Here is a 13645-nt window from a genome sequence, read left to right as displayed (position 1 = left end):
CAATGTGCAATTACACCGACATTACTGACCGATTAGTGACCAAATGCGGAAATTGAGCGAACGAATGTGGAATTACAGCGAACTATTAACGATAATTTTAGATTCAGATCTAAATCAACGATCAACAACATACGAACGATTTTCCGATTGTTGCCTGCAAATACACAGAACTATTATCGTTTAAATTCGAAAATATAATGATTTTTTGCACGATAATCGTCCCGTGTAATAGGGTCCTTAGTTTTCCATTTCTCCATGCCCAATCCTGCTCACGTGTAGGCCAAATCATCACTGCTTTCACTTGGTGCCTTATATATCCTACACATGTCCTGAGATATTCAGTGTCCGGCACTTCACCTGTCCCCTAGTGTTTTGCCTGCTCGGTGTATAATATGGAGTCAGCATTCCTATAGATGGATGAAACCTGCCACATGATTCCTTTACTGCCATGTGACTCCATGTTGTATCGCCGTCCTGAGATGGTCACACAGTTGTGTTTTTGTTTTCCCTCAGGCAGTACAGGGATAAAGAGGAGGAGAACCAGACCGGCTTCTTCTCTGCCTTGACAAGTATGGTGAGTAACATGAATACACTTCAGGCATGTAAGAGCTCCAGATGACTGTAAGATAGTGTTAGTCATTGGGTGGGAACCATCACTAAACATCACAGAGAAGAGGTCAGGGGCCACAGGTGAGTTCAAGGGCGGTGGAGTGAAGGGGCGGAAGTTGGGAGACACTGATCAGCAACAGCTGTCAGTGTCCTCCCTCACTTCAATGGGCAGGGTTAGAATCGCTGGACTGAGATTTGATGATTCTATGCATTCGGTGGGGGTGAATGCATCTAGATAACAGCAAAACTGTGCAGAATCCATAATATATTGATATTGGAAAGATGGAAAGCTACGGGTGGGCAATGTATTAATGCAAAAAAAAAAAAAAATTGTGTGTGGGAGGGGGAATACCCCTTTAACTTGTTAATGGATTGACAGATGAATGGATTGGTAAATGCCTCTTGAAGGGATTAATGGATTGAATGGAGGATCAACTGCTGGCTTGGTGGATCCACAGGATCAACTTGTGGATTCATTGATGGATTAATGGATGGATCCTATGTGATCAGCTAGTGAATGTTTTGACTGATGAAAGGAGCAATCCATGGCTGGATGGTTTAATGCAATAGTAAATAAATAAAGGGGTACTCCAGTGAAAATATTTTTCTTTCAAATCAACTGGTTTTATAGATTTGTAATTTACTTCTATTTAAAAATATCCAGTCTTTCAGTACTTATCAGCTGCCGTATGTCCTGCAGGAAGTGGTGTATTTCCAGTCTGACATAGTGCTCTCTGCTGCCACCTCTGTCCATGTCGGGAACTGTCCAGAGCAGCAGCAAATCCCCATAGAAAACCTCTCCTGCTACCCCATTGCCTCTCTCCCTGCAGTTATGCGCCTCATTGGAGAATACGGCTCAGTCTCATATTATCACCTAAATTCATCAAAAACTCAAGCTATGCCCCTGAACTTACCCCAAGATGTTACAAATCACCTTCAGACTTCATACTCCTTTGATTGGACTCAAAAAGGCCTATCCTACCTTGGAGTCATTATCCCCCCTTCTTTCAAATCGATTTATGAGCTTAATTTCACTCCCTTCCTAAAAGATATAAACAAAGAGATTAGTGCCCTAACAAAAAATGAATTGTCCTAGATGGGGAGAGTGGCCTTTTTTAAAATGTTTATTTTACCTAAATTTTTATTTTTATTCCGCTCCCTCCCAATCGCCATACCCAAAACCTTTCTTACAAAAGCACAGAAACTCGTAACCAATCTTATATGGGAAGGGAAAAGGCCACGTATCGCAGCTCACATATTATTTAAACATAGATCAGTAGGGGGATTGGGAGTCCCAAACATCAGGGGTTACTACATGGCAACAATTTTATCGCAACTTAAACACTGGTGGAAAAATAGAAGCGAAATGCCTTGGGAACAGGCTGAAGAAGCATCAATATCACCACTTAAACTACAGCATTTGTTGTTGACACCTTTTTGGAAAAGCCCTAAACCAGCCTGCTCTAATCCCCTAGTTAATACATCTTTACTTATATGGAAAAACTATCACAAACAAACAGGGGTTAAATCCTTATTACCCAAAAGTTTTATTCCCCTGTCCTTCCTAGCTGTACAATTACCTAAGTTAGACATTTCACTATGGATAGACAGAGGTATAACCAAAGTATCCCAATTGTACAAAGATAATATTATACGCTCATTTATAGATTTACAAAGAGAGTTTTCCTTGCCTTCTTTAGACTAAATTCCATAAATTCCTTCAAATAAGGCATCTTCTACAAGGCCATAAATTCCTACATACTTTTATAGATAAGTCTATTTTCCAATACTTTATGACAAATCAAAAGGGGTTAAGGCCTCTATACGACAGTTTTTGTGCATATTCCTTATTTAACAAAAACTACTTACAAAAAGCCTGGGAATCTGATTTGGGGATGACCTTTTCTGATACCTCTTGGAAAAAGGCATTTAGTTTGATACATCGTACTTTTCATTGCATATCTCATGTTGAGGCAGCTTTGAAAACATCTCTACGATGGTATTATACTCCTGAACGCATTGCAAAAATTTTTCCCGGTTCATCTGACCTTTGTTGGAGAGGCTGTGGAAGCAAGGGTTCTATATTCCATATTCTTTGGGCCTGCCCATTGATACAACCATACTGGTCTCAGCTCAAAAGTCTAATTATGAGTGTAATTCCATGTTCGTTTACATGGACCCCTCAATTAGTATTATTATTCCTAGGTTTGGAAAATATTTCAGCTATTCATAGACCCCTACTGTGCCAACTTCTTATTATAGGAAAATTGGCCCTTACAAAATACTGGAAATCTGCTACAATCCCCAATCTAGCAGAAGTAATAAACATGATTAATATAACGTTCACTTATGAGGACATAATAATGAAAGGTCAATTTATGCATAAAAAATGTGAAAACAAATGGCGCCCTTGGGTCACTTCTCCCTATTTTCATGTATAACTTCAATTCAGGAGAAATAAACCTCTCCTCTCTACTCCCAATATATCATTGTTAATTGTGACTTGCAACACCATTATGTCAGATAAACCGTTGACATCACTTGCGTGACTAACACCTTTCCACAGTCTATGTACCCATGATAACTACGTAAGAGCTAACCCCTCTAATAACTGACCCATGAACAATGAAGATGGTTCTGTTTTAGTTTATATTAATGTTCCTGTTTATTCCTCTTTCACCATGGTCCTAGTTAACCGGACTTTTATGTTACTATATCTCACATGTAACCATAAGCTTTATTGTATCCTACTATGCCGCGCTTTGTACAAATACATGTTTTATTGGGCATTTGTTAAAATACTTTTGAAAAATTTTCAATAAAAAGATTGAACAGAAAACCTCTCCTGCTCTGGGCAGTTCCTGACATGGACAGAGGTGGCAGCAGAGAGCACTGTGTCAGACTAGAAGGGCATGTTTCCTGCAGGGCATACGGCAGCTGATAAGTAGTGGAGATTGTTAAATAGAAGTAAATGGCAAATCTGTAACTTTCTGAAATCAATTGATTTGAAAGAAAAAGATTGCAGATGGCTTCATCTATGGATCAGTCGACATTCTTGTTATGGCTTTGCACTGTATGTGCGATAGGTAACAGAATTAGTTGTACAGGTGTGTCATGGGATCAGACAAGGAGCTGACTGGTTCCCATTTCCTGTTATACAGTCTGAGCAATTCTCTCTGTCTCCACAGGTGGGCAGTATGTTCATCGCAGATGCAGATGAAAAAATCTCTGTACAGTGAGTTATTTCCTATTATATCACTAATGGGGGGGGGGGGGGTCTCATCCCATGTAACCCACCGAAACTTAACTCTGCTTGTTTTATCTTAATCAGAACCAATGAAGCCATTTTGCTAGCACTTTATGAAGCCGTGCATCTCAATAGGAACTTTATCACGGTCCTGGCACAGGTCAGTCCACACTACCGGCACACAGAAGTATAATATATGTAATATGGAGATCGGTAATAAGCAGAAGATATTTAGCTGTACAGTAATTTTTCCACAATGAGATACAGAACCTGCTGTATATAATACTGCTTAATACCCTGTTTGTTTCACGATGGCCACCTATATACCTACTGTATATATTGAGCACCTGTACACACTACAGTTAAATACCCTAGGATCTGTAACTTTAGGGGGAGGCGTCTAGGGCTGTGTTTGGAAGTAAGAGCAGACTATTATGTAAATCGTCTTTAAGAGATCAGCTGATCATATGAGCACTGTTGTCTTTTTATCTTTTTTTTCTCATTTTGACTTTTACTCAGAGCCATCCGGAGATGGGGTTAGTAAAGGTACCGACCAGCCCCGTCCCAACAACCCCCACAACCCCACTGGGTACAACCCCTCCTTCCTCAGATGGTGAGCATGCTTCCCCATCCCTCCCTGCTTATTATATCCGGTAATATAGATGCATATAGATACAAATACTTTTTCTGTATTATCCTGCAGTCATCAGCCCTGTGGAGCTGCCGCTCGACGCCGATGTACAGACGAGTAACCTGCTCATTACCTTCCTGAAATACAGCTCCATTGTTATGCAAGACACAAAAGGTAAAGGGTGGGGTCACATCTGATGCCACTTGTCTCTATAGATAATTTATGCACCTATGTCATATTAAGGGCCTTATTACACGGGACGATTATCGTGCGAAAAATCGTTATATCGTTCGAATTTAAACGATAATCGTTTTGTGTAATTGCAGGCATTGCCCTATTCCACGGGCCGACTGTGTTCCCCGCTCGCTGCCGCCGCAACACGCAGCGGCAGTGAGCGGCTGAGTGCGGGAAGGGCTGCGGGGAGCTGCGGGGGGACTGCCCGGGTGATTGCTAGATCGTCCGGGCAGCCCATAGGGGACACTGGCGGTGTTATCGCTGCTATCACAGTCGTTTGTTTTTCAACATATTTGAAAGACAAATGACTGCAGCGATCAGCCGATATGAACGATGACGGCTGATCGTTGCCTTCTATTCCACAGGACGATTATCGGCCGTAACAGACGATAATCCGTGAAATAGGGCCTTTAAGCTGCTTTCACACATCCATGATATATGGTCCATAAGTTGACTGTAGATTTCGAACTGAACTCTTGAACTCTTTCGGAACTCCTGGCATCATAAGAGCTAAAGCTCTGTGCTACTATACTGACACCGCTGTACTGAACTGTCAGCAAAGAATTTAAGCTGTTACGGAGCTTCCAGCATTATAATAAATTATAATGCCAAGAGTTCTGTTAGAATTCAAGAGTTCAGTTTGTAATCCTCATTCAGCTTATGTATATCATGGACATGTGAATGCAGCCCAAGGCAGCCTGGTAGATGTATATGTACATAATAAACATCCGCTCAGCCATTGAATCTGTATTGCATATAGTTTTACCTAAATAAATGATGTGATTTTATATACAGCTCCTATGTTTCATTGGTTACAGTCTATGAATCTTGTGTAGTTATATCCTGTATATGTTATAGATGAACATCGGCTCAACAGCGGGAAGCTCTGCCTGATCATCCTGACCTGTATCGCTGAGGTGGGTCACATTTCTGGCCTCTTTCTAGCTGAGTCTTTTTTGTGTTTTATTACATTGTTTAAGTCCTATAAAGGAGTTATTATTCCTAGCCTAAACATTGCAGGCCCATATTTATTACTATAACCTCCGATGGTGCCTATATGTTGTACACTTTTTAATTTTAAAGAGTCACTGTCGTATTTTTTTTTTTTTTTGCAGAAATCAATAGTCCAGGCGATTTTAAGAAACTTTGTAATTGGGTTTATTAGCCAAATCTGCCATTATCTTATAGCCTTTTCCCAGGTCCCCCCCTCCTTCCTCTTTTTCATCCACTCTGAAAAATCTGAAAATTGTGACTTGTTGCAGGAGACGTACCCTGTCTGTTCTAGGGAGAGGGGAGGGGGGAGGAGGAAGGAGGGAGTTAGCCGGCAGCAGAAAGCAGATAACAGAGGATTACAGGCAAGGAGCTGGGTGACAGCTGTAATCTGAGCTCAGACAGGTCACTGGTGACTGTCACAGGAGATATCCCGTGAGGGATTTGTAGATTAACTCTTTGTTGTCCTGTTTTGGTCTTTTCTTTAGCTCTCTCCATAGGAGAACAATGAAGACAGGGGGGAGAGCTTCAAACTGCTTTTTCATGATAAAAATGCATTTTTCGGATAATAAACCCAATTACAAAGTTTCTTAAAATCGCCTGGACTATTGATTTCTGCAAAAAAAAAAATTCACGACAGTGACACTTTAAATCAAAAGATGTAGTCAATAAAAGAAAGGCGTGTATAAATGTGATTAGTGAGAAGCCGCACCATCCACCATCAGAGTGGGCAAAAAGCAGGGAGCAAAGCATTTAGATAGTAAGTATGTTGGGTTTACGGGATTGTCTTTAATATATTTTACCTATTTGGACCATTCAGTTTTATGTAAAAATGGAGAAGTGCAAACTCTCTAGCATCGGACCAGGCTGCAGGGTGACGCCTCCTGTTGTATTGTATCTTATAGAGGAACTGAGGGGCTGCAGCCAGTAAACATTTACATCTTTTGTGTCTGCACAGGACCAGTATGCCAATGCCTTCCTACATGACGACAACATGAACTTCCGTGTAAACCTGCACAGAATGGTAAGTGTGGTGACTGCAGAGTTACACATCCACAGGACTGACTGGTCTCACCACTGAGACCTCTACCAGTCATTAGAGTCATTACCAGTCAAGTAGAGTGAATGGAGCAGCTTCACACATGCTTGACTGCCACTATATTCACTCAGGGGATGAGGAACCCATAGTCTCATGCTAAGTTGGGGTCCCTATATAACCCCTGTTCTTTATAGTTGATATGTTTTAATCTAGGAATAATGGCTGTAAAGTTTCACTGTCATTATAAAAAACTTATGACATGTCAGAGAGACATATCAAAAGTTTTGATCAGACCAGGTCTGAGTGTTCACACCCTGATCAATTGCGAGAACTCTATGCGGTCCTCTGGAGCACAGCAGGGCTTTCAATTGAGACTCAGGGCCCTATTACACAGGGCGATTATCGTGCGAAAAATAGTTATAGCGTTTGAATTTAAAAGATAATTGTTCTGTGTAATTGCAGGCAAAGATCGAAAAATCGTTCGTATGTCATTCATCATTTATTTAGATCTGATCCTAAAATTATCGTTTATTGTTCGCTGTAATTCCACATTCGTTCGCTCAAGTTCCTCATTTGTTCACTAATCGTTCGGTGTAATTACACAGAAGGAATAAACGATCATGGTAACGATCGCAATAACGATTGTAGTAACAATCGTAACTAACGTCCATCATTCTGTGTAATGTGGTGAACGATTTCAGGTCAACGATAAACAATCTCGTTTGCGATCGTTTATTATTAGTGGATAATCGTTCAAAATTGCTCCATGTAATAGGACCCTAAGTGTGAGTAAGTGAGTAAGTTTTGACATGTCTGATGTGATCTCAATGATGGCTGAAAATGGCAAGTAACGCTTTAAGGTGCCCAAAAGTATAAAATGTGATGCAACCAAAACCCCATTTTGATCTATGTAAAGTAAATGGGCACCTTTGATACATGGGCAGGTTAAACTATCCTTTCCCAATAGGATGCATGAATGGCTGTGGTTGTATCCCGCCTCCAAGGTTAGTTTATTAAAAAGTGTCTGCAAAGGTAGACGCAGATTTTCGAGTAACTTATAGAAACTTACAGAGAATATAGATTTCAAGTCATGAAGCAGCTCGTCTACTTTGTTGAAACTGAGATTTCTAATATACCAGACAGATATTCCAGGTTGGATACCATAGGTCGTGTACGGTTCTTCTCTGACAGCTGCAGCCGATCTGTAACGTGGCACAAGACTGAACACTTCTCAGCACTGACTCCTTCACTTCATTTACTCTTCTGTTTCTTTTCCCCCCCCAAACTTTGCAGCCCATGAGGCATCGGAAAAAAGCAGCCGACAAAAACATCCCCTGCCGACCGCTGGTGTGCGCAGTGTTAGGTGAGTGACCTTGTATTCAGTCCCCTGTATGCAGTCCCATACCGACGTATGAAAGTCTGGACCAGCAGCCCCGTTCCCCTAACATGCAGCTAGATAGATAGTACAGAGCTGTTTTTGTATGTCTGTTTCGGGGTCACACACTGACCATCTGCTCATCTTCTTAATTTTCTATTCCTTCAGATCTGATGGTGGAATTCATAGTCACCCACATGATGAAGGAGTTTCCCATGGACTTGTATGTGTAAGTAGGGGACACACAATGCAGATACATTACCAGGGAGGGTAGCAGTGGATAGTTGGGGGGCAGAGTGCCATGGCTCCAGGCAAGCTGACTTTTCAGGATTTTCCTGAAGTTTCACGTTACTGGTGTGAACACTCCTCAGTGATCTCTACTAATACCTTGGTCACGTATGTCAATAACCCGCTTTGTGTCTTATCATTGTAGACGTTGTATACAGATTATCCACAAAGTCCTGTGTTACCAGAAGAAGTGCCGAGTGCGGCTGCATTATACCTGGAGAGAACTGTGGTCAGGTATGTTACAGCCCCTTCACTATGTTTGTACACAAGGTTGTGCTTATGCCCGGTTATCCAGTACCCTGATTCATACTTAGGCCTATACATGGGTGTCTCATCCTTTTCGAGAAGACTAAAATTCCTAATTGTGGTTTAAGGCTCCTTAATAGGTTGGTGATTAAGGTGTCACTGTCGTATTTATTTATTTTTCTTTTTGCAGAAATCAATAGTCCAGGCGATTTTAAGAAATGTTGTAATTGGGTTTATTAGGAAAATCTGCCATTATCTGCATTCAAAAAGACTTTACCCAGGTCCCCCCCCCCTCTCTCTCATTCACTGCTCATTATCAGGAAATCTTGACTTTTTTTTTACATCAGTCGAGCCCTGTGTAACCTATGGAGAAGGGGGGGGTGGGGTGGGGGTGGAATTTAGTGACCAGCAGAGAACAAAGGATTACACAGCGGGACCTGTGTGAAAGCCGGTATTCAAAGGTCAGTGCTGACTTCAGAGGAGATAGCCCGGTGATGTAGCTGTAAATTAACTCTTTGTTGTCCTGTTTTGGTGCCTCATCTCCCTCAACCCCTCCCCTCTCCATAGACAATCATGAAGAAGGGGGAGAGCTTCAAACTGCTTTTTCATGATAAAATTTCATGGCTAATAAACCTAATTACAAAGTTTCTTAAAATCGCCTGTACTATTGATTTCTGCCCAAAAAAAATTTAAACGACAGTGACATTTAAATTAACAGCACAGCCACCTATAGGGGGCACTAGAGAGACAGTATTCTTTATTCTGGAGGAGAGCTGATATGCATACCTGTTCTTAGGCAGCATTGTCTGGTCTATAAGATTCTGAGCACCAGGGGGCAGTCTCCACAAGGAGAAACATAACTTTCGGAGAACCTAGTATAAAAGCTGGCACATGTGAAACTTGAATTGTAAAGCGCCAATTGTGTTACCTACTCCCTCCTGTGCCCTCCTCTGAGCACAGGCCTTAATGTATTTGGGATGTTTAGTGGATAAAGAGGATAAGGAATTATTAGGGAGCCTTGAGGACTCTGTACTAAATCATTACAATAGAAAAAGCTTTACATTTCCTTGAATGTCCCATTATACATATAAAGAGCAATGCATTGTATTATAACGTAGAGAATCCTGGTATATACAGACACAATCCTCCTTAGGAATCAGGATCTCCAGCACCTGCTGCTCCTTTTTAAAGCAGGTTCTCCAGGCTTAGAAAAACATGGCCGCTTTCTTGGAGAACAGCACCTCTCCTGTCCTCAGTTTGGGTGTGGGGTTTTGCAGATTAGTTCCATTGATGTGAATGGAGGTGAATTATTACACCACACACAACCTGACGACGGGGGTGCGATGCTGTTATTGCTTTGCTTTTCTAATCCCGTATAACCCCTTTAATTTTGTCTTACCTTTTTCTATTATTTTTATATTTTGCAGCTCTGATAAATTTACTGAAATTCCTGATGTCGTATGAGACTGTTCTCTTGGCCAAACACAACATTTTCACCCTGGCATTGATGGTGAGTATACTAAATATAAATATTCTATGCACTGACCTGTACATCTGTATTGCTCACCAAACCATCTGTGACCTGGAAAATCCCATCATCCTCCATAACTACATCAGTTGCACATCCCTATAATGGTAACATTGTGTATATATACACCCCGTTTCCTGTTGCTGTTCCTAATTCTTAAAGGGGCATTCCGCTCAAACCTAAATGTTGCTGCCCTTGCTGGGACTAACAATTCCTTCTATGTTATTATCTATTCAATCTCCTTCCCCCAGTTCTAATCTTGCTGCTTTTTGCTGAAGACAAAGAAATCTATGTTTGAGCTTTTCTCTCCATCTCCCCCTTCTTCCCCCCTCCCTTCCCAGATGGTTTCTGTAAACAAGTACCTGACTGGCTGTATCTGCAACTTTATAATGCTTTGAGGGTTAATCTGAGGTCAAGTTCTTGATGAACTCACTGAGATTTACCCTCCCGACATTTGCTACAAAGTTGCAGATACAGCGGACCAGGGACTTGTTTATATGAGCTGTCTCAGAAGGGAGAGGAGGAAGGGGTCCAAAGCAGAGACAGAGAGAACAGCTCACACATAGATTTCTTTGTCTTCAGCCCAAAGCAGCAGCTCAGAATTGGGGGAAGGAGACTGAATAGATAATAATGGGTATGAAAGGAATTGTTAGTCTCACCATGGGCAGCAACATATCAAAAGTTATGTTTGAGCGGAATCCCCCTTTAATGCTTTATTTATTTTCTTTGCAGGTTGTGAATCTGTTTAATATGTTTATCACCTATGGGGACACTTTCCTTCCCACCCCCAGCAGCTACGATGAGTTGTACTATGAAATCATTCGCATGCACCAGATATTTGACAACCTTTACTCTATGGGTGAGAACTGACAGTAGTTGGAGGGAACTTGTCATCAGAAAGCAATCACGGTTTCATGTGTTCATGTTCTATTTAAAGGGGTTATCCAGCGCTACAAAAACATGGCTACTTTTCCCCATCTCTTGTTTCCAGATTGGGTGGGGTTTGGAACTCCGTTCCATTGAAGTAAATGGAGCTTAATTGCAAACCGCACCTGAACTGGAGACAAGAGAGGGCGAAAAGTGGCCATGTTTTTGTAGCGCTGGATAACCCCTTTAAGCAAGTAGTAATACAGCCTTTTCTATACTCCATGACTAATCTTATTCACAAGAGACTAATAAAAATATGAGATCTGCCTCTGTATTATATGAAGGTTACTGTTCATTTATTTTGTCTCTCACTTATGTATCGGTGGGATTTTTTCCGCAGTGCTTCGCCTTTCCACCAATGCAGGACAATGGAAGGAACCGGCCAGTAAAGTGACCCACGCGCTGGTTAATGTCAGGTACCTGTGTGTGCTCAGTGAGCTGTAGTGTCCTAGAGGTGTATGCTACATATATAACAGTAATCCATTCCTATGGTTGTGTTTGTCATGTGACCATTAGCTATTTTAAAGGGGAACTATCAGCAGGTTAGATGAATCTATGCGCATGGGATGCCAAGGAGGAAGCTACAGTATGTCTCTTACCTTCCTCCTCGGCGCTGTTCCTGTGCAGTTAGCAGTTTAATCCTTGGTCCGAAACACCGTTAGGAGCACTGCCCCGTCCCCATAGCGCCAATCCATGTGGCCCCGCCCAGTTAATGATTTGAATGCGGAGTATATACCCATTTCTGTTTTACAGTTAATCATGTTTTATTCTTTATCCAGGGCCATTATAAATCACTTTAACCCTAAAATCGAGTCCTACGCTGCTGTGAATCACATCTCACAGTTATCAGAAGAACAGGTAGGCGGCTTCTATTGTTGTTCTCTAAGCTGGGGTGGATTACATGTGCAAGGGTGTAGACCTGTATGATATTATCCCTTGGGTTATGTTCACACAGGTGAATACAATGCAGATTTTCTACTGCCGGAAATGTGCAGCGTTTCCTAAACTATTGTATTTATATTCTGCTGTTGTAGCTGAGAAGTCACTATTTCACCCCGGTCATATGTTGGTCATCTCCACTGCTCTCCGCTCTACTCTTATCCTGGAAGGATCATGTCTCACATGCTGGGCAGCAGATTACATTACATCATGTGCAGTGTCTACCGGGCAATAGGACATCATAATTGTATCTTAGGCTGCATTCACACGTTCAGTGTTTTTCCCGGTCCGTGATTGTGGTCCGGCAGCAACCTCCGTGATCTGTGCAAAACAGTCCGTTTTCATCCGTTTTGTATCTGTATCCGTTTTTTTCATGGATCTGTGTTAAAGCATTTTAAATTACATTGATTACATCACATCCGTGTTTTTCACGGATAAACACGGATGTCACATCCGTGTACATCCGTGAAAAAAACAGATCTCATTGATTTCTATGGGGAATCCTTTCCGTGCATCCGTTCCGAGTAATGACATGTCCTATTTTTTTACGGAACGGATCACGGAACATCTGAATAGCCCAATAGAAAGCAATGGGCTGTAAAATTGTCCGTCCGCACGGATCCTTGAGCACGGACAACTTCCCGAAACGTGTGAATGCCGCCTTAGGGTCCTATTATACGGAGCGATTTTTAACGATTAACGACTAATAATAAACTAATGATTGCTTATCGTTAACCTGAAATCGTTCACCATATTACACAGAACGATAATCGTTAGTTACTACTATTGTTATTTCGATCGTTACTATGATCTTTTACTCCTTTTGATCCCAGCAAAACAATGAACAATGTGCAATTACAGCAAACGATTATTGAACAAATGTGGAACTTGAGCGAAGAAATGTAGAATTACAGCGAACGATTAACCATAATTTTAGGTTCAGATCTAAATCAACGACATACGAACGATTTTTTAATTGTTGCCTGCAATTACACAAAATTATTATCATTTAAATTTGAACAATATAACGATTTTTCAAATGATAATCGTCCCATGTAATAGGGCCATAAGGAATTTTCCAGCCATTAAATCAGGGATGGGGAACCTTTGGCCCTCCAGCTCTTGCAAAACTACAATTCCCATCATGCCTGGACAGCCGAAGGCAGATTATAGCAGATATCTGAAGGTCCTTGAAGCAGGACACCTCATCAATTACTAATATTGGTTATGTAAATAGCTAAAAGGATGGAGGCTCGCTGTAATGTGTTGTGCTAGTAGGGCCAGTACTGGTAATAGAAGGAAGACTCTAGAGTCAATGAATAATTTGTTATTAGGCCCACAGTGTTGATATGATATGTTATGTTGCTTTTTCTCTAAACTCAATGTATAAATGACAGGTATTAGAAGTCGTCCGCTCCAACTATGACACCCTGACGTTAAAACTTCAAGATGGCCTGGATCAGTATGAGAGATACTCTGAGCAGCATAAAGAAGCTACTTTCTTCAAGGAGTTGGTGAGTGTTGCAGTAAATGTATCTTATTAACCCCTTGCTGTCAGTAATCTGTATATATACGTTCCTGCTGCACATACC

At 41.3% G+C, this 13645-nt stretch overlaps 1 protein-coding gene across 3 annotated transcripts in view; it reads left to right on the top strand.

The window, feature by feature from the left end:
- The window catches only part of ARMH3 (armadillo like helical domain containing 3), a 31653-nt gene that overhangs the window by 16787 nt on the left and 1221 nt on the right, over positions 1-13645 (top strand). For all 3 annotated transcript variants that reach the window (XM_069979954.1, XM_069979953.1, XM_069979952.1), the window contains exons 11-25: positions 514-574; positions 3798-3844; positions 3941-4016; positions 4376-4469; positions 4560-4661; positions 5580-5638; positions 6670-6735; positions 8044-8113; positions 8294-8354; positions 8559-8647; positions 10087-10169; positions 10920-11046; positions 11455-11530; positions 11894-11972; positions 13451-13567. In XM_069979954.1, the coding sequence (XP_069836055.1) occupies positions 514-574; positions 3798-3844; positions 3941-4016; positions 4376-4469; positions 4560-4661; positions 5580-5638; positions 6670-6735; positions 8044-8113; positions 8294-8354; positions 8559-8647; positions 10087-10169; positions 10920-11046; positions 11455-11530; positions 11894-11972; positions 13451-13567 (1207 nt within the window). The remainder of the gene's footprint in view (positions 1-513; positions 575-3797; positions 3845-3940; positions 4017-4375; positions 4470-4559; positions 4662-5579; positions 5639-6669; positions 6736-8043; positions 8114-8293; positions 8355-8558; positions 8648-10086; positions 10170-10919; positions 11047-11454; positions 11531-11893; positions 11973-13450; positions 13568-13645) is intronic.

Source organism: Dendropsophus ebraccatus, chromosome 8, assembly GCF_027789765.1.
Source record: "Dendropsophus ebraccatus isolate aDenEbr1 chromosome 8, aDenEbr1.pat, whole genome shotgun sequence".
NCBI classification, from domain to species: domain Eukaryota; kingdom Metazoa; phylum Chordata; class Amphibia; order Anura; family Hylidae; genus Dendropsophus; species Dendropsophus ebraccatus.
Note: the sequence above shows the minus strand (reverse complement) of the source record. Positions and strands in the feature narration are given on the sequence as shown.